Below are 21,163 nucleotides of genomic sequence, written 5' to 3' on the forward strand. Positions count from 1 at the left end.
GCCCGTTGGCAACCCGGATGCGGATCGCTTGATCGTACCCGGCGCAGGTGACTGGCGAACAGTGAGGCGCACCGACGTGAGTTGACGTGGCGTGGCTACGGCTTGGCTGCTGGGGACTAAAGAGGGGAAACAAAAAACAAAGAAAAGCCCCGATATTGGGGCTGTTATGCTATGGGTCTTCCCTAATGCCAATGCGATGTAGTGCGCTCCGACTGACTGGCTCTGCCCGTTGGTCTTCGGCAATCAGCCCGCTCAAAGTTTTTTGCAGCTTTGAAAGGAGCGCTGTGTCTGAGCCTCCAAGGCCTTCCCCGCAGCGTTTTCCGAACCGTTTTGATGGGCGGGACAACCAGCAGCCGCCAGAACCGTTGAATTCTTGCTCGGTGCAATCCGGAATCGGCACCGGAGAATGTCGACTATCGTGGTGATGTCCGGATCCTGCTGATCGTCCTCCGCCTTCCGGTTACGGTCGAACCGACGCTTTTCACCAACGCGCTCAATAAGAAAAGTGTCCGCGCGCTTTTTCCTTCAAACACCACGTCAGCAATTTTCCGTATTTTTTTTTTTTCTTTTCGACACTCCGAAAAATGATTTCTTCGTTTTTAGTTTTTTTTTTTTTTTGACATTTACACCGTACGAGGGGTGTTCCAGAGTGATGTGAAAAGTTCCACACTGAGAGAACTTCAGCATATATTTTTTCTAATTCTGTGCTACTTGTGTGCGCAAAATACGTTACTGAATACATGACTAATAAATACAACTGTTACACAATCCTATCATGGGATCAGAGTTTTTTGTGAGGCTTAGAAGAACCTCACAAAAAACTCTCTGCTTGCGCTTAGGTTCCGAAGCGCAGAGACTTAGAAAGATCAGAGAATGTGGGTAAATCCCACGCGTAACTTGATTACGATGAGCGGCTGAACCGCTAAGACGATTACTATACTATACTATACGGCAGCTGAACTGCAAAACACGGCCACACTGTGTGCCTAGACGGTGATCTCAACGCCATCTCATGGTGGCTAAACGTCTCTGAATGTTGCACTCTGATTGATCCCATGAAACATTTAACTAAAATCGTGATAGCTTAATTAATCAAAAACTAGACGATTTAACAGGTTACAGATAAGAAGTTTGGCATTTAAACTAATCTACAAAAGATTTTAAGCAAGGCAATAGGAAAGGGAGTATTTAGTTCCCAAATCGTCAGGAGTCCAGAATAGAGGTTATCAACCGCGCCTCTAGATCGCGTTGCTTTTGATTATTTGTCCTGACGACCCCCAAACCGTACTTAATATTTGACTTGACCCAATGGATAGTATTTAAGAGTGAGTTGAATTAAATTGCGTTGTTAAAGCTTGAATTCTTCATTATGTTTTCTTATTAAGTGGGTTTTGTGTCCAAATTGAACAGATGTGCCATAGATGGGGTTTGTTCAGTAGTTCGTGGCCTTCAATCTTGGTTAGTGCTTATTTTAGCAGCATGTTGCTCGTCATCATCAGTGATGGTACTGCGTGCATAGCGGGATAAACGAGTAGATGAGTGCCTTGGAAGTGCCACAGCCTACACTGAAGTCGATATGGCGGTAGCGGCCGTCATGATGTCTACCCCTCACAACTTGCAGTGCAGTGCTGTATTCGATGTAATGTCGTTTACGGGATGTGCCTGCGTCGCTTCGCTTCTGTGGTGGTGACTTTGTTTCGCCGGTTCCTTTCCTAGGAGAGCGAAGTGACGGGTTCCTGGCTTGACGTGTTCGGGTTTTGTCGAAGTCGGTGTGCCGTTACATTCGGTATTTCATCACATTCAATGGTTCGTTGAATGCGTCTGCTGGCTGCATTTGTTGTTCGATGACGAATTTCCTCCGTAGTTTCTCTTCGGTGTTTTCATACCCCGTTCCGTTGATAGTCTGACGGGTTTTCGCTTTCAGTTGTTCGATGATTTCGGAGGCTCTTCATGATGCTGCCTAGAATTTACAACGATGACTTTTTCTCCGAAGAGCATGAGAGGCAAGGTTGAGTAGATGTCAGTCTGTCTGCCATCATGATTTCGTATTTAGGTGGCGTCTAAAGCTCGTGGTTGGCAACATGAAGTCTGCTTACATAGCTTGAATGTGTACCTGCTATTCGTTTTTGTGGTTGTTGGTGTCCTGACAATCGTTTCAATTGCAGCGACGTGGTGTGTAGCGCCTGGCTACGGTGACTCACCAGTTCTACTATCCCAAGCGCGATAACGCTGCTGTGAATGACAGGATTGCTTTCAGGACACTGAGCGGCGGCAATCCCACGCAAGGTTGCCGGCCCTCCCCAAATTCTGACGAACTGCATGGCCGAGTTCTCAGAGTCCGTGCAGCTGACGCTGGTCCCACGCAAGGCCGTTGTCTCCTTCATGAACGCCTACTTCTTCGTGTTCGTCGGTGTACTAGCGACGAATTGGCATCAGCTGTGTTCCATTGAGTTGTTTGAGTGGAAGAATTCTGCATAATTTGCTCCGAGTAGTTGGAGGCGAGGTTTCAAAGATGATGTTGGTCCTTCAGCCTTCTCCATTTCGTGTTTTCTGCTCCAAGTGAGCTTGTGGTCAGCGTTAATGCTTACATAGCTCCAAAAAATCGTTCTTAGTCCGCTTTGATATCCTTAGCGTGGTACTGACCACGTTTCCCGGTTGACACATCTTCAAGAGTGTACAGGTTGGTACCAAGTACTGCTTTCACTATCGCTGGCAGGAATTTCGGATCTAGTTTACGATTTATGTGATCCACCTTAGAAGACTGGGTAAAAGTTCTTCGCCATACCAGATCTCCTACGTTGAATATCACAGATCTCTTTCGTAAATCATACCGCTCCTTCGACTTCGCATGGTTGTTCCGGATTCGTTTCATCACAAACTCCTGTATGCGCTTGATCGTTGATAAACGGATATCCAGAGCGATTTTTGGATCTTCGTCGGTGTTCAGACCTTCCTGAGTGTACAAATCGGTGTGCAGAATTAGTTCTCTTCCAAAATTTGCGACGTGCGGACTGGTTCCTGTTACTTCATGCTTGGCGCTGTTGATGGCTGCGCAAATTGCAGGCAGATGCTCGTCCCAGGTCCGATGATCCTCGTCGATCAACGATCGTATGCAGGTTACCAAGACTCGATTGACTCTCTCTGCGTTATTCACCATAGGACAATAATATGCCGTTAGCATGTGTTGTATGTTGTGCTTGCTCAAAAGAGATTTGAAGGCAGATGAGATGAACTGTTTTCCGTTGTCTGAAAGGATTATTCTTGGACGCGAGAACTTCAGGAAGACTTGATTCTCGAGGAACTCCACCATCTTGCCAGAATCCGCTGATTTCATCGGATGAACGACGATATACTTGGTAACCCAATCCACCACGACAAGCATAACCGTGTTACCAGAACGTGAGCGTGTTAAAGGACCGACAAAATCTATGGAAATTAGTTCCCATGGGGTGCGTGCTGGCTTTAGCTTCCCCATTTGAGGCATCATCTTGGAGTTTGCTGCTTTGCTACCTTTGCAAACATTGCACTGCTTGACGTACCGTGCAACCTCTTCTCTCATCTTCGGCCAGTAGAAGTGTACCTGAATTTTCTGCAATGTCTTTTGAAATCCCAGATGCGCGGCTGAAGGTGCGTCGTGGAATTTCCGCATGATTTCGACACGATTTTCCTTGGGTACTGCTTTCTTCCAACGATGCGTAGTGTTCCCGGCGTCATCCTTGGAGGTACAATTCTTATACAACTCGTCCTGAATGATCTGAAAGTCGGCGAACTTGTTCGGCGTTTCTTTAACGTTCTGCTTCATTCTAGCATACCAGTCATCTGCATTTGAACCTTGAGTGAATGTTACTGAAGCCACAATCCTGGACAGGGTGTCTGGAACCACATTTACCGATCCCTTTCGGTAGCGAATCTCAAAATCAAAAGCATTGAGTCGTAGCAGCCATCTGCACATCAGCGCTGTAGGATTCTTCATCGTTTTGAGGTAACTGAGGGCAGAGTGGTCACAATACACGATGAAATGAACGTCTTCTACGTATCCTCTGAATTTCTCGATGGCTCTGATTACTGCCAGACACTCTCGTTGCGTCACCGAATATTTCCGCTCTGCTGTCGATAATTTTTGTGAGAAGTAGCATATTGGATGCTCTTGACCATCAGTTTCTTGCGTGAGTACTGCTCCAATCGCTACATCACTCGCATCGCAAGCGATCGCGAACTGCTTCGTGTAATCCGGTGGCGCGAGAATCGGTGTAGATACTAAGGCTGATTTGAGTCGTAGAAAGGCTTCTTCTGCTTCAATCGTCCAACGAAACTTGTGCTTTACCTTGGTAAGCTCCGTGAGAGGCGCCGCTATCTCCGAGAAGTCTGCTACAAACCGACGATACCAGTTGCACATGTCGATGAAGCGCTGCACCTCTTTCCTGGTTGTTGGAATCGGAAAATTGACTACACAGCTTGTTTTCTCTGGATCTACCATCCAGCCATCTTGGTTTAACACATATCCCAGGTATTTTATCTCCTTCCTACAGAAACAGGATTTTTCAGCAGAAATTGTCAGATTAGCTGCACGAAGTCTCTTGGCCACTTCTTCGAGTAACTTTATATGCTCTTCAAAGGTCTCCGAACACACAATAATGTCGTCAAGGTAGTGGAAGACCTTTGGTTCCATATCCGCGAAGATGGTCACCATTACTCTCTCCAGTCCTTGGCTAGCGGTGCACAACCCGAAAGGAACCACCTTAAATTGAAAGTGGCCTCGCTGAGGTACCGTAAATGCCGTGAGTTGCCTTGAAGCTGTTTCAAGTGGTATTTGCCAGAATGCGTCCTTTAAGTCTATCGATGAAATGAACTTACAGCCGCTGAGGTTGTTCATAATTGCTGCAATCTGCGGGATTGGATAGCCTTCATTGATCATGATGGAGTTTAGGTGGCGAGCATCCAGACACACTCTATATTGGCCCGTCTTCTTCTTCACGGCTACCAGCGGGTTGTTCCACGGCGAAAAGCGAGCTTCTTCGATAACGTCTAGCTTTATCATTCGGTCTATTTCCTTGTTTACCTCGTCCAACACGTATTTCGACATCACATAGTAACGCTGCTTCTTCGGTTGCGCATCCCCGATTTCAATGCGGTGTGTGTATAGATTCGTGCGACCCAGACGACCTTCCGTTGCTGTAGGGAAGTTTGCTACTGTTGCTTCTAGGATGACTGATTGTTCCGGCCACAACTGCTTCTGCTGATGTCTCTTGCTCGTTACGTTGCTGTCGAAGTTACTGTTGACCTCCTCTTCATCGTTGCCCTGGACTTCACCTTGTAATTTCATGCTACAGCATATGGCCTTGACTCCGAATTCATTCCAAAAGTTCATCCCCAGAATCACGCAATCCGGCAGGGTCGGTAAAAGCAATACTGGGATTACTCGGGTCTTTCCATTGTAAGCAATAGGTAGACGAACAAACGTTTGGAAATGATGCTCCGTTCCATCTGCAGTCTTAATTCCTCCAGCCAACGATCCTTTCCGCAATTTTAGCTGCTCCACTAGCTGTACACAGCTTCCTCCGAGAAGCGAGCAGTTCGCCCCGCTATCTAACAGACCAGTGATGCTTTTTCCCAGGACTTCGATTACTGCATGCGGTCGATTGTCGTTGTTTAGATTGATGACTAAAGAGTTGATGTTGTTGAAATCCGGTATTTGGGAAGGATCATCAAAACATGGCGAGGAATTTGGTCCCTCCGTTACTAGTTCCCCGCCGGGGCGTTTCCCGAACGATGACGGCAACTTGGGCAGCTCCTTAACGAAAAACCTTTTTGCCCACACCGATAGCAGAATAGTATCGCTTGTGGTTTGGAACAATCCATAAAGCGATGTCCCTCCTCGTCGCAATTCCAGCAAATCATTGGTGGTCGAGTGTTTACGCTCGTTGGTTCTGGTTGCTCCTGACCGGACACGGCCGGTCGCGATTGATTTTCCCGCGTGTTTGTAGTGTTTTGCTCCCTGCGTTCAAATCTCACCCTCAATGCGTCGACCTGATGAATCAGTTCCTCCAAACGATCTTCCACCTTGTTGCTACTGTTGATCACCGACGATTCACCGTATGAACTCACTGCTTCTTCATTTCTGCGACTGTTCATTTCTTCTAGCACATTGACTCTTCCGTAGCGCTGATTCATCGGAGCACTGCGATTAGCGCGTTGTACTGGCACTGGCGTAGCGAGCGATGGTTCTAACAGCGATGCTGCCGGAAGTAGCATTCGCCGCTGCAGCTGTTGGAGCTTTCTGAGCTCGTCGAATTCCTTACATGCTTCTACCAGTTGTTCAACCGAAGCTGCTTGCTGTGCTGCTGCTACCGGAGCGTACGTAGAATTCATGTTCTTTTTTATTATAAACAATTTCTCTCTATCCGTTGCGGGAGGATTTGCATAGCTGAACAGTGTAGAAATGTCTGCGAAGAAGTCACTAAAAGTTTCTTGCTCCCCTTGGAGCCGATGATATGCCTCAGCCCTCAAAATGTATGCGTAGCTGCTTGGTAGGAACTCTCCCCGGATTAACCGCTTGAAATCACCCCAGGATCTCAAATCGCCTCTCAAGAATGCTCTCGCGTACCACTTTAAAGCATCACCTTTCAATAAGTGCTTGATGTTCTGCAACAAAACTTGCTCCGGAACCTCTTCTGACAATGCGAACACCTCCACGCTTTGAATAAATTCGTTCAACGACGCGCCATCCCTCTCACCTTTGTAGAAAATCTGCCAATTGTGAATCGCCTTGCTCGAAGAACGTCGGTCTTCCCAGCGCCGTTGTTGGTTTGCTTCCTGTTCACGTCGCATATATCGCTCCAGTAATTCATCTCTTAAACGGCTGTACTCATTCCTCGCAAATGACTCTCCCGCTTCTCTTGAAGCGTACGGTGGCGGAGCAGAGTCGTCTTCCTGAAACCCAAGCTTCTCGCTGCTTCTAGCTGCACGATGACGACTAAACTGTTGTGGCTGTGACCCAAAATTATGTTCTTCAGCGCCGCGCAGGTATGATGCTGCCTGCTGCGATTCGTGCACGTTGCGCTCTCGGTCTGAAAGCAGTTGCCTCTGCAGATGTCTCCTCGAAACTGGTTCTTCAACTGCGGCAACTCCGCTCACCCATGGTGAATTCCCTAAGTACGTGCTTTCGCGTCCTGAACTGAATGAGTTGGCCTCCGACTGCGATGCACTGCGAGCTGGCTGCTCCTTTCCGATGTCGACTAGCTGATTCGAGCTGGCTGCGATCCTGTCCCTCGAAGCTTTTGGAATGGTTCCTGTTCTGCTCGACTCGGCTCGGGATGCGCTCAGATCCACTGCTGCTGCACCATAATCCTCACTAGCACTTAGCACTTGTCCACTTACTTTCTTTCGCGGATTATTTAACACGTCTTCAATGTCCTCTAATGAACATTGAACCAGAAGAGTGAGAGTTTTATACATGTCTTCTAGCTTTGATGTTGGTTCAACTATCGCTAGACGATCCCGATAATGAATCAGACGCGAAATGGCTTGACGCATAAACTGATAATCGGCTGCTTTGTAGGCCGTTTTTAATTGATCAAGCAAAGTATGTACGCGTTCTTGACAGACACGAATATTTTGCTCCGCATCCATTATGTGCGAAGAATTGTCGTAAATTTTATTGCTTCTTATATCTTCTAGCATAATTTGCCGAAGTTTCAACGCTTTCGCTCTTCTAGGAAGAGAGCTTAAATTTGCTACGTGACGTAGCGCCAACTCATAACTCACCTCGTCTTCAGAAAGACAAGCTGGATCCATATCCATTTTGAAAAAAGGGTCTAATAATCTTAAATACAAATTGCCAAACTTTTAAACTTCAAAATATGCTGCATAAACTAAACAGCAACATAAAAATACCACAAAAACAATCAAAAATGTGGGTTAATTGTAGTTGGGCGCCAATGTTGGAGATTTTTCTTAATATGAAAAGGCGTGGGAGTGCGCACGGTAAAGCTCCTCATCACCAAATATGCCACAACTAATAAAAATTATGTTCTCGTGATTGCATGTATTCAAAGAAACGTCTTACTCACTCTGACTTTACTTCCGGCGCGGCATGCACATGCACTACAGGTATCTGCTCGCCTATCGACTCGAGTGCCCACTGCCATCAAACTGTTGATCTGCCAAGAGTGCTGTTCCAACAACACAGGATTCCGCTAGCGATGCAGCACGGATCAAGATGGTGGCCTTCTCGCATCTCATGCCTTGCGAGAATGTTGTCGCGATCATTTGGTGGGTACTTCCCTTGTGATCGATGAACCAAAGCTGGCCGGATGTCGAAACCGGATCTAATTTTTCTGCTACGGTCGCTCGCAGGCCTCTGAGGAGCCCCAGCAAAGTCCGATTCTGGGATGACTTCTTGCGATGGCTTGCGAAGCGATGCTGTTGTTGTTGCTGATGCCCGATTGTCAAGTTTGCGGTCACCGGACCACGGAACCTTGCTTCTGCGATACCCGCTGGCGACCAGGATGCGGATCGCCTGATCGACCCAGGCCCAGATGGCTGTTGTTGTTGCTGACGCCCGGTTGGCAGATTTGTTGTCACCGGACGATGGAACCTTGCTGCTGCGATGCTTGTTGACGACCCGGATGTGGATCGCTTGTCGGACCAAGCCCAGATGGCTGTTATTGTTGCTGCTGCCCGGTTGGCAGACTTGTCATCACCAGACGACGGAACCTGGCTGCTGCGATGCCCGTTGGCAACCCGGATGCGGATCGCTTGATCGTACCCGGCGCAGGTGACTGGCGAACAGTGAGGCGCACCGACGTGAGTTGACGTGGCGTGGCTACGGCTTGGCTGCTGGGGACTAAAGAGGGGAAACAAAAAACAAAGAAAAGCCCCGATATTGGGGCTGTTATGCTATGGGTCTTCCCTAATGCCAATGCGATGTAGTGCGCTCCGACTGACTGGCTCTGCCCGTTGGTCTTCGGCAATCAGCCCGCTCAAAGTTTTTTGCAGCTTTGAAAGGAGCGCTGTGTCTGAGCCTCCAAGGCCTTCCCCGCAGCGTTTTCCGAACCGTTTTGATGGGCGGGACAACCAGCAGCCGCCAGAACCGTTGAATTCTTGCTCGGTGCAATCCGGAATCGGCACCGGAGAATGTCGACTATCGTGGTGATGTCCGGATCCTGCTGATCGTCCTCCGCCTTCCGGTTACGGTCGAACCGACGCTTTTCACCAACGCGCTCAATAAGAAAAGTGTCCGCGCGCTTTTTCCTTCAAACACCACGTCAGCAATTTTCCGTATTTTTTTTTTTTTCTTTTCGACACTCCGAAAAATGATTTCTTCGTTTTTAGTTTTTTTTTTTTTGACATTTACACCGTACGAGGGGTGTTCCAGAGTGATGTGAAAAGTTCCACACTGAGAGAACTTCAGCATATATTTTTTCTAATTCTGTGCTACTTGTGTGCGCAAAATACGTTACTGAATACATGACTAATAAATACAACTGTTACAAGATAGTCGAAGATTTTGTCTATCTCGGCTCACTGGTGACCGCAGACAATGACACCAGCCGTGAGATCCGGAGGCAAATTATCAGCGGAAGTCGTTCCTACTATGGACTCCACAAGCAACTGCGGTCGAGAAGACTTAGCACTCGCACGAAGTGTAACCTGCATATGACACATGGATATTGCTCGAGGAGGACCTGCGTACACTCGGGGTATTCGAACGACGAGTGCTAAGAACCATCTTTGGCGGCGTACAGGAGAACGGAGTGTGGAGGCGAAGGATGAACCACGAGCTCGCGCGACTCTACGGCGAACCCAGTATCCAGAAGGTGGTGAAGGCTGGCCCGATACGCTTGGCGGGACATGTTGCGAGAATGCCGGACGACTGTCCTGCAGAACAGGTGTTCGCTACGAATCCGGTAGGAACAAGACGAGCAGGGGCGCAACGAGCGAGGTGGTTAGACCAAGTGGAGCGTGATCTGGCGAACGTGGGGTGCCCGAGAAATTGGAGAACGGTTGCTATGAACCGAGTGAATTTTAGGAATTATGTTCGTCAAGTTATGTCGTAAGACGGAATACTATGTAATTAAATAATGCAAGGCCACGCGTTAAAAAAAAATATTACATTTGTGAGAGAAGAACAGAGCCAGGGCACTCTGGGATAGAGCGAGAGATCTCTGAACAAGAAAAAATGGAAGTTCTCTGTGATTGATTTATTTATTCCTACTTTATCTAATATGTTAAAAAATGCATAGCGAAAGTATGAGAATTCTTTGGTTTATGACCTGAAGCATTTTTTTTATTTTTAGCAAACGATCCCTTGGAATGGGCCAATAAAACTAAAAAAAATTAAAAATTGGGTTCGGATGTCAGGTAATGTTTTTTTTTAGACCGATTATAGAACCTTGTCTAAATCGAATGTTGTCAAAACCAAAATTAAATTGTGCCAAAATCAAACGGGGTGTGTATCCAGGGGTAATTCAAATTTTTGGGTACTTTATACTAAGATTCCAACGAAAATATTTACATCCATTCAACAGTTTTTAGAAACGGTTGTATGAGCTCAAAAAACGTTTTATTAAAATGGTGTAGTTACTGTTAATTACACTTATTCATTTTAAAAAGACAGAAACATTTAAAATACCTTGTGTGGAGAACCACAATTATTTTTCAATTGACTGTTCGTATCGAATCATTGCACGGTGTATAATTCATTGAACCAAAATGCTAAGAACTTTGCCAGGATAAAATTCAAGGGGGTCGGAATTTAAGGAAGAAAGCAAAAAACATATTTGTTTGAACAAATAAATTTGAAATGTTGATACACATTAGTTTATTCTGGTGTAAGTAAGCAAAACTTTCTAAGACGACTATTTTTTTTTTTTTTTTGATTAAGTAGTGGAATTGAGAATTCTGCTTTTGAAAGTGTGAATTCAATTACCTGCCAACCCGACTTTGTATTCGTAATAGTGCTTTACCAATTTGAATCGTTATATCTTACCCACCTTGAACGCTCTAAAATTAAATACGCCCACGCCCATACACCAACCGCAGCACCTCGCTGCGCTGCTCTTGTTGTAGACATCCAGCTGAGGTGACAAGATTTTAATTGTTGTTTGTCGATTCTCGGCAGGAGTTTACAGGGAATAAATGGTGCAGCGCTGCACACATTCCGTTTCAAAACTGCAACATTGACACCCGCAAGCTGGAGCGCGCTTGTATTAATGGGGATCGGAAATAAGCTCAAACTGCGCCGAGAGACACGACGCGATGCGCAGCTATAATTTCGTCGTTGTTTCCGTCCGTGTTTTAAGAACTGCATTTGGGTAATGAACTTATTGTTGCCGATGATGGTCTCCAGTCTCCAGACGGTTATAAAACCCGCGAATTTATACATTGTACAACAAAATTGATAATTTAATTCTGTCATTTTAATCACCTTAAGTCCGGTTAACCATTTTTTTGCTCCGGTCTTTTTCGAGGAAAATAAACAAATGCAACTTATTAGGCCACTGTCAGTTTCAATTCAGCTGCACATGGTAGGAATGGCGAAAAGTGTCTCTTTTTCTGTGGTGGTCGAAATTCTCATCAAGCCAATAAAAACTCAAAACAAACAGAATTTTCCGTTTTATAGTGATCCGATTAGCCGGAAGCAATAAAATTGTGAGCAATGCGTGAATTATTTCAATTATTGCAACTTAATTAAACGAGAGAGCAAAAAAATGTTAAATTTCCGACAACTTCATTGAACGAGTCGTTGTAGTCAATATCTGCTAAATTATGAATACATTGTTATCAAATTACCGTCTTTTTTTAATAAGTAACTAGCTGATCCCATATGAACTTCGTTTCGTAAGCAATTATGAATATGTGATAAAATATGATTATGTTTTTTAAACAAAGTGAAATATTGCTCACCCTCAATAAAAAATACCTTTCAGTAAAAGAATTCTTATTAAAAAGTGCTCATTTTTACATCCATTTAATTGCCCGTTTCTGAAAATCCTGATGTGGAATTTTTAATCCCAATGCGATGGATAATAGCGATGGACAATAAAAACCATAAACAGTTAATATGGACGACCCCTTTTGCAGACCCTTTACGCACCAAATTTGATACTTGAAATCCATTGCTCGTCCCTTAAACTTTCCTTGTGGCAATTTAACTAAATTTAATGAATAATAACGTCAATATCGCAAAAACAGAGAACGACTTCTTTTGCCGAAATTGTAGAATTGGAATCCATTTCTCGTCCTTTAAAACTCCCTTGTGCCAATTTCATCTCAATCCAATGTATTATAACGTCAAAACCGCAAAAACAATAATTGTCTTACATGGACGATCCCCTTCAAAAGGGGTCTTCCGAAAATCTGAAAACATTTTTCATCATTCCTGGTTCTAAGGAGCACCCATGCCAAATTTCAGCTCTCTGGCTCTTAAGTCGGCTGAGTTTATTGAAGACAAACAAAGCCGCAACCCGTGGCCTAGAGGATATAATTCAAGTCTTCTAAGCCAACGGTCATGAGACCAATTCCCAGTCACGGCATACATAGTACACATTCAGTGGGCTAGTAGTTTTAGCATTTGTCAGATGCTAGCCATCATATCCTGGAAAGATGTACGGTTTAGTGTTAAGTAAAAAAGGACTCTCTTCGAAGAAACGTCAAGTTTCATTGAGATCCTATATGTGTTTGTGTTCGTTTAAAAAAACACACAAACGAACAAGTAGAAATAGCTTTTATATATATTGGATTTGAGGAACAAAAAAATGTAATATTGTTTAAGATTTTGATACTTGAGTCACTTTGAAGGCGTTTGAGACTTTTGAAACTTTTAACTTTTCAGATTTGTGAGAGTATGAATATTTTCAACATTTTGAAAATGTTGAGCCTTCCTAGCAAACACATTTGTAGCTTTATTCCTATGAATCGTATGAAAGTTGAAAAACAGCATTTACCTACCAAAGTGGAGGCATTAATTCAATTTCTTTCTTAAACGACGAAAACTACACCAATTGGGCGTTATCCGACACCTTATTCGTACTTATCGGAAAAATGCAAGAGAGCGCAAGATTTTGCTCTCACAGCCTTCAAATCATTGCCAGCAACAATATTTTCCAGTTCTCTCATTGGTCAATATCACTCAATTTCCATCTGATTTCTTAGACCTCTGTATGCACTGCTGGTTGCAGTGAAAAAATGACGATGATTTTCTCACTTGAAGCCCACGCGGGAGCAAAATCATTTCAAAATTTACAAACATGCCGGACTTTCTATTATATCCGATTTAAACTGACTTCAGACAACATTATATACGATCTTTTCACTCTGCAGTTGGAATTACGATTTAAACGACTTAAGTTATCATTTCTGATACGATTTCATTTGTTTTGGGGTTTGAAAAATTCGATACTTTTGAACTAAATATAAGTGGTTTTTGATATTTTTGACACTTTTTAGATTTTTTGGCTTGACTTTTGAGACTGTTGTAACTTAAGAGAATTTTTTGAGACTCATGACTCCTGATATATTTGAGTGTCTTGAACTTGTAAAACTTTTGAGATCCATTAGACTTTTGAAACTATAGAGACACTATTGAAATTTTTGTGATTTTAGAGATTATAAACACTTTTGAATATTTTAAGGCTTTTGTGACTTTTAATTTTTTTGTTTAGACTTTTGAAACTTATGAAACTTTCGAGTTGTTTAGACTTTTTAGATTTTCGAGACTATTGAAACTTCTGAGACTTTTGAGACTTTCGGAACTTCTGAGACTTTTGAAACTTTTCCTTTCAAGAAAATTTGATTCTATTGAGACTTTTGATACTTTCAAAGTTTTGAAACTTTTGAAACTTTTGAAACTGCTCAAAAGGGTCAAAAGTTTCAAAAGTGTGAATAGTGTGAAAAGTGTTAGAAGTCTTCAAAAACTCAACAATCTCAAAAGTCTCGAAAATCTTCAAAGTTTCAAAATCCTCAACATTTTCTAAAGTCTTAAAAGTCCTAGAAATCTCCTCAAAGTTTTCTAAGACTTTGAGAATTATGAGGCTTTTGAAACTTTTTAGATTTTTAATACTTTTGGGATTTTTTAGACTTTTGAGTCTGTCCAGACTTTTGACACTTTTGAAAGCTTTTATAGTTTTGACACTTTTGATACTTTGACACTTTTGGTACTTTTAAAACTTTTGAAAGCTTGACTATTTAAAAAAAAATGAGACTTTTGAGGCTTTTAAGATTTATGAAACTTTTGAAACTTTGAGACTTTCGAGTCTTTTAAGACATTTGCGATTTTGAAACATTCGAGATTTTTGAAAGTTTTGAAACTTTCGAGACTTTTTAAACTTTTGAGACTTTAAATACTTTTGAAACTTCTGAGACTTTTGAAACTTTCGAGACTTTTGAAACTTTTGAGACTTTTAAGACGTTCGAGACTTTTGAGACTTTTGGGAATTTTGAAACGATTGAAATATTCGAAACTTTCAAGACTTCTGTGAATTTTGATACTTTTGAGATTTCTAAGACCTTTAGACTTTTGGAAATGTTAAGGCTTTTGAAACTTTTAAAATTTTTGGCTCTTTTGAGAATTTTGACCCTCTTGAGCTATTTGACACCTTTGAGACTTTTGAATATTTCAAGACATATAAGACTTCTGAGACGTTTGACACTTTTGAAACCTTTGACCCTTTTGAGCTATTTGACACCTTTGAGTTTTTTGAGTATTTTAAGTATTTGAGGCTTTAAAAACTTTTGAGACTTTAAACCCTTTCCAAGAATTTAAGGCTTTTGAAATGTTTGAAAATTTCGAAACTCTTGAGACTTTTAAGACTTTAGACACTTTTGAGACTTTTGAGACTTTTAAACGTTTGAAACTTTTGAGTCTTCTGAGACTTTGATACTATGAGACTTTTGAAACATTTGAGACTTTAAGACTCTAAAGACTTTTGAGATTTTTGAGACTTTTAAGACTTTTAAGACTTTTTAGACTTCTAAACATTTTAGACTTTTCAGACCTTTTAGACTTTTAAGACTTTAAAGACTTTTAAGACTCTTAAGACTTTTAAGACTTTTAAGACTTTTAAGACTTTTAAGACTTTTTAGACTTTCAAGACTTTTAAAGCTTTTAAGACTTTTTAAACTTTTAAGACTTTTAAGACTTTTAAGACTTTTAAAACTTCAAGACTTTTAAGACTTTTAAGACTTTTAAGACTTTTAAGACTTTTAAGACTTTTAAGACTTTTAAGACTTTTAAGACTTTCAAGACTTTTAAGACTTTTAAGACTTTTAAGACTTTTAAGACTTTTAAGACTTTTAAGACTTTTAAGACTTTTAAGACTTTTAAGACTTTTAAGACTTTTAAGACTTTTAAGACTTTTAAGACTTTTAAGACTTTTAAGACTTTTTAGACTTTTTAGACTTTTAAGACTTTTGAGACTTTTAAGACTTTTAGGACTTTTAAGACTTTTAAGACTTTTAAGACTTTTAAGACTTTTAAGACTTTTAAGACTTTCAAGACTTTTAAGACTTTTAAGACTTTTAAGACTTTTAAGACTTCTAAGACTTTTAAGACTTTTAAGACTTTTAAAACTTTAAAGACTTTAAAGACTTTTAAGATTTTTAAGACTTTTTAGACTTTTAAGACTTTTAAGACTTTTAAAACTTTTAAGATTTTTAAGACTTTTAAGACTTTTAAGACTTTCAAGACTTTTTAGACTTTTAAGACTTTTAAGACTTTTAAAACTTTTAAGACTCTTAAGACTTTTAAGACTTTTAAGATTTTTAAGACTTTCAAGACTTTTAAGACTTTTAAGACTTTTAATTTTTTTTTTTGTTTCGATTATAGTCGTTTTAACATCTTTATGTCATTCGCGACTTATATCAACGATGAAGTTGGCGGACAAAGTCATTGAAAAACTTATCCGGTACAACTTTGATCGATGTTTTCTCTTGGGCTCGAACTCACGAACATCGGCTCAGAAAGCAACTGACTTACCAACTGAGCTATATCACAAAAATCTTTTAAGATTTTTGAGACTTTTAAGACTTTTATGACTTTTAAGACTTTTAAGACTTTTAAGACTTTTAAGACTTTTAAGACTTTTAAGACTTTTAAGACTTTAAAGACTTTTAAGATTTTCAATACTTTTAAGACTTTTAAGACTTTTAAGACTTTTAAGACTTTTAAGACTTTTAAGACTTTTAAGACTTTTAAGATTTTTAAGACTTTTAAGACTTAAAAGACTTTTGAAACTTTCAAAACCTTTGAGACATTTCAGACTTTTTAGACTTATGGGACTTTTGAGGTTTTTTGTACTTTAAAGCCTATTGAGACATTAAGAGTTTTAAGACTAGGCTATCGAGTTTTTTGACACAATTCAAACATTTTTCATTTTGTCTTCTTAGTTTTTATGACAATTGAGACTTTTTATAGTTTCAAAATATTTCATTTGGTTCAGATTGTTCATATTTTGAAGACCTTTGCGGAAATTTTCGAATTATCAGAATTTTTGAATTATCAGAATTTTTGAATAAAAAATTAAAAGTGGCCAAATTCCCGCTAAATAACAGGCATTGTTTTACTTATTTGGAAATTCAATGATTGCAGTGCATGTCTGGTCTACAGCCTTTATTACAGTACAGACCCCGTTCGATTTCGGCAACACGTCCGATCTTTTTTTTTTGTCAAAATCGAATGTTGCGAAAATCGAACGGTTTTATTTTTCTCGACTTTTTTTTTAACTAATTTCCACAAAAAAAAACTGTTATTTTTATCACAAACATAATTTTGAGTGAATTTCGATAATTTCCAGTCATTTTTTTTTCTTATCATGTTTTTGATGTTTTTAGCTCTTTTCTTGTTTTGTTTATAATGTTTGTTTTTTTGTCATATTTGATATTTTTTATCCTCCATGATTTTTTAGATATTTCATGTAATTTTTAGTCTTGTATGTGCATTTGTTTTTAAGTTTTATGAATTTTTTAAAATTTTTGTCATTTTTTAGTCCTTTATTTTTTTAATTTTTGTTTTTGTCGTTGTATTTGAAATTTGGAAACGACAGAGAAAAAATCTCAATTTTCCATTCGATTTGATGTTGCAATCAAAACGCTTGAACTCTGTCTTGAAAAAGGGACCTTCCGAAAAACTTTCATTATGGTATTGCTCAACAAACATTTAAAAACGTAAAAACGTATTTAAGGTATTTGTTTAAATTATATTGGTGCTGTTATAGCGAAAACTATAAAGTAATGTCGCCACAACAGAAAACATGCTTAGGTAAAACTGCGGTGAATCCGTGCACCCATGGTTTATAAACTACATACATTTGAGATTTATGAGAATTTTATACTTCCCAGAAATTTGACATTCATGAGGCTTTTGGAACTTTTTGAATTTAGATTTTTGAAATTTTCATAAACTGCAGAAGACAAACCTACACTTTTGGAATTTGTAACGTTTCATTAAAATGATTTGCAATTGCTGAAATTTTAAAGAATATATAAATTTATAAGACTTTTTAGAATTTTGAGACAGTTCAGATTAACTTTTGACTGATTAATAAGTTTTCAGACTCTTGAAATTTTGAGTCTAAGATTTTTGAAACTATCGAGACTCAAAAAATTTACATAATGCAATCATTGATTCTGAGTTGGATGAGTCTGTTCGACTTTAATTTAACATCTAACCAGATTTTTAAATGATAAATATAAGAAGCAAAAAAGCCACCTTTCGTTGTTCTACGAGGTTCCTCCTAAATCCGTATCGAATCCGAAAGACTTCCAAAGCAAAAATATGCAAAACAAGCGATGATCAGCGTCTGATGAATGGACGAGAAAAATTAAATAATACCGGGAGCCTATTAGGGTAAATGTACCCGACCTTGGCACCTAAGGCATGGTTTACCCTTTTTTTCGACATTCCTACCTTCCTGTTGAGTGCACCATATAACATCCTTTGAAGAATTTACTTGCTAATTTGCGTAGAGTTCAACAAAAATATGTTTTCTCTATGGAACTTTCATTAATGTGAGTAAAATGCATGCAAAGTACTCACTGCGGTGCTCCAATTACTTGGCCGCCGTACCAATTGTTTGCCGTTTCGATGATCCGATTCTTGGCCACCAGCAATGTGCAATAGATCTTTACCAACAATGCTCAATTGACAGTTAACAGAATCGTTGGCTATTCTGATTATAAGGCCACTGACAGAATGACGTCAGCTGAGCGTAAAGTTCTATGCGACGATGGAACACCGGGCGCCACTCATACAACAAAAAGGCTTTTGAAAACATTGATGAAATTTGGTTGAAAGGGAAGCACAAAACAAGCTTTCATTTAAAAAAGTCGGAAGTTCAGAAATTCCGCAATTCGATTGCAACACATAGGGTTATTTTCACTACCAAACAACTGTCTTCATATTGTGGAGTTTGGCTTCATTAAGTAAGAAATTGAAAAATTCCTTGAATGGTATTTAAAAATTTCGCCCTTTTGAATTTGTTAGCTGAGATTATGAGCTTCTAGCAAGAGCCATCTCGAATGCCCAGGGCGTTGCGCAGTGGTTTGACATGCCAAATAGATGTTAGAATGTAAACCTTGCTAAAACATTTTTTTTTATTCGACTCACATAAAATATTTTAAGGAATAATTGGAAAGCAAACGATATTTTCTTGAACTTCCAACTTCTGTTTCCATGAAAAAAATTAGAACAAAAATCCAAAAAATTAAATCTGAGTAGATATATGGTTCCCAAGCAATATAATACGATTCCAAAACTCAATTAATTATGTATTTTATATACTAAAGTCATAAATTGCCATCGATCTAACAATTTTTAGATAAGAAAAACATCTTAAGTCTTGTGAGATGCTTAATTTAATTTAGTTTTTTTTTAATATTTCAAACCACTGTGTTCTGTAGGAGACCACGTGGCTTTTGTTCGAAACTGCAATGCAAATGCTGTTCGCACGCATACCAATGTACCTTCGATTCATGGTTCCCAAATAGCGATTTTTGCATTTTCAATGCTCGGATATGACTTTTAGTTAGTTGAATTACTTATGTTCTCCAACTTATTTCGAAGCTTAAGTTGATAGAAACGGTCTTATCATACAACCCAATTAGTATGAAAACATTTGTGCGCAGTTTTAAATGAAGTTTTAGGGAAAATATCAGCCCAAAAATACCTCTTTAATGAACATGTATTTTTTCCAGCTTCCAACACTGGTGGTGTATTTCGATTGAAGTTGCATGCCAAGAAAGGGAACAAAATAAGTTTTAAATTTTTATTCAAAACCTAAATCAATATTCACTCTTTAGGCTTTCTAGTATTTTTTGATTTTTTGCCGAGTTTAATTGTAGGCATGAGTATTTATTGAAAATTTTTCAAATGAATGTCCGCGTTTGAAATCGCATGTGAATTTAACAGTTGCACTAGAAAGGTGAGTTCATCTGATTTTCATACGGTGATTTCCAACATAATTTCCTCGAATGCTGATCGAAAAAAAATTACTTCTTTATTGAAGTACAAACAATCAAAAAATTCGGTGTGCACAGATTTGAAACAAATTATTCTCTTCGCAATGAAAATATATTCAAAAATTTTTAAGCTCAATTTGGACCTGAAAAACATGAAAAGACATGTTGGCATGCCAAGAAAAGGACCATGCCAAAATAGGGCTCACTTACCCTAACCGCTCATTTTGAGATGATGCTGTTTACATTTAAACTTTGAACAGCAGCAGCTTCTGTTCATCGGATAAACTCCTTACCCATGCGATATAGCCAGAAGCATGTCGAATACAATGGAATGCAGCTAATTTTGAGGTGATGTTGATTACCGTAGAAACATGTTTGAGTAAATGTTTTGCAACTTTTTTTTCTAAATTTTATTTTCATTAAATTGAAGAAAAGGTGCTTCAATTTGAGCTTAGAATTTTTGTCTTTGCCCTTTTTTGCTCTTTTGCTCTTTTGCTCTTTTGCTGTTTTGCTCTTTTGCTCTTTTGCTCTTTTGCTCTTTTGCTCTTTTGCTCTTTTGCTCTTTTGCTCTTTTGCTCTTTTGCTCTTTTGCTCTTTTGCTCTTTTGCTCTTTTGCTCTTTTGCTCTTTTGCTCTTTTGCTCTTTTGCTTTTTTGCTCTTTTGCTCTTTTGCTCTTTTGCTCTTTTGCTCTTTTGCTCTTTTGCTCTTTTGCTCTTTTGCTCTTTTGCTCTTTTGTTCTTTTGCTCTTTTTCTCTTTTGCTCTTTTGCTCTTTTGCTCGTTTGCTCTTTTGCTCTTTTGCTCTTTTGCTCTTTCGCCTTTTTGCTCTTTTGCTCTTTTGCTCTTTTGCTCTTTTGCTCTTTTGCTCTTTTGCTCTTTTGCTCTTTTGCTCTTTTGCTCTTTTGCTCTTTTGCTCTTTTGCTCTTTTGCTCTTTTGCTCTTTTGCTCTTTTGCTCTTTTGCTCTTTTGCTCTTTTGCTCTTTTGCTCTTTTGCTCTTTTGCTCTTTTGCTCTTTTGCTCTTTTGCTCTTTTGCTCTTTTGCTCTTTTGCTCTTTTGCTCTTTTGCTCCTTTGCTCCTTTGCTCTTTTGCTCTTTTGCTCATTTGCTCTTTTGCTCTTTCTCTTTTTTGCTTATTTGTTTTTTTTTTAACGTTTCAGATCATTTGCACCAGACTGCTCACATTGTATCCGTATGTTGAAGCAAAATAATCACAATCATCCATTGAGAAAAATAAATTAAAATTGTTAGTGTACAACAATAGCCCTTTAGCAAAATTGGTTTCATATTCTCCGGTGATCACATATCTCTTCATTAATGATTCTTGTGTGCATACATGTAGATACAAATATCGGAGTCATCATTCACTCTGTCCCTTTGCAAAATTGTGAAATTTGGGAACGACAGAAAAAAATCTCAATTTTCCATTCGATTTGATGTTGCAATCAGAACGTTTGAACTCTGTCCGGAAAAAGAAATCTTCCGAAAATCTTGCATTATGATGTTGCTCACAATGCAAACATTTGTTCAACTAATTGAACATGTGGCCTCATTAACAAAATTTAATGGAGAAAGATTTAACTAAATTATGTAGAACTAACGAAGCTGTAAAGTAGAGCTGAGGATGACTTCTTGTTTCTTGAATAAGTAGGTTTCATCGTTTTCTGCAACAGGATTTATAATAAAGAAGATGAATGTTTTTTTTTTTTGGGG

The 21,163-nt window shown here is 39.6% G+C and overlaps 1 protein-coding gene across 1 annotated transcript; it reads right to left on the minus strand.

Annotated features, from left to right (window-relative positions):
* Positions 1 to 2,608: 2,608 nt before the first annotated feature.
* On the minus strand, positions 2,609 to 7,629 carry LOC129741708 (uncharacterized). The gene is made up of 2 exons (XM_055733455.1): positions 5,917 to 7,629; positions 2,609 to 5,791 (listed from the first exon to the last, which is right to left on the minus strand). The coding sequence occupies exons 1-2, from the start codon at positions 7,627 to 7,629 to the stop codon at positions 2,609 to 2,611; spliced, it is 4,896 nt and encodes a 1,631-aa protein (XP_055589430.1).
* Positions 7,630 to 21,163: the final 13,534 nt, after the last annotated feature.

Source organism: Uranotaenia lowii, chromosome 2, assembly GCF_029784155.1.
Source record: "Uranotaenia lowii strain MFRU-FL chromosome 2, ASM2978415v1, whole genome shotgun sequence".
Taxonomy (NCBI): domain Eukaryota; kingdom Metazoa; phylum Arthropoda; class Insecta; order Diptera; family Culicidae; genus Uranotaenia; species Uranotaenia lowii.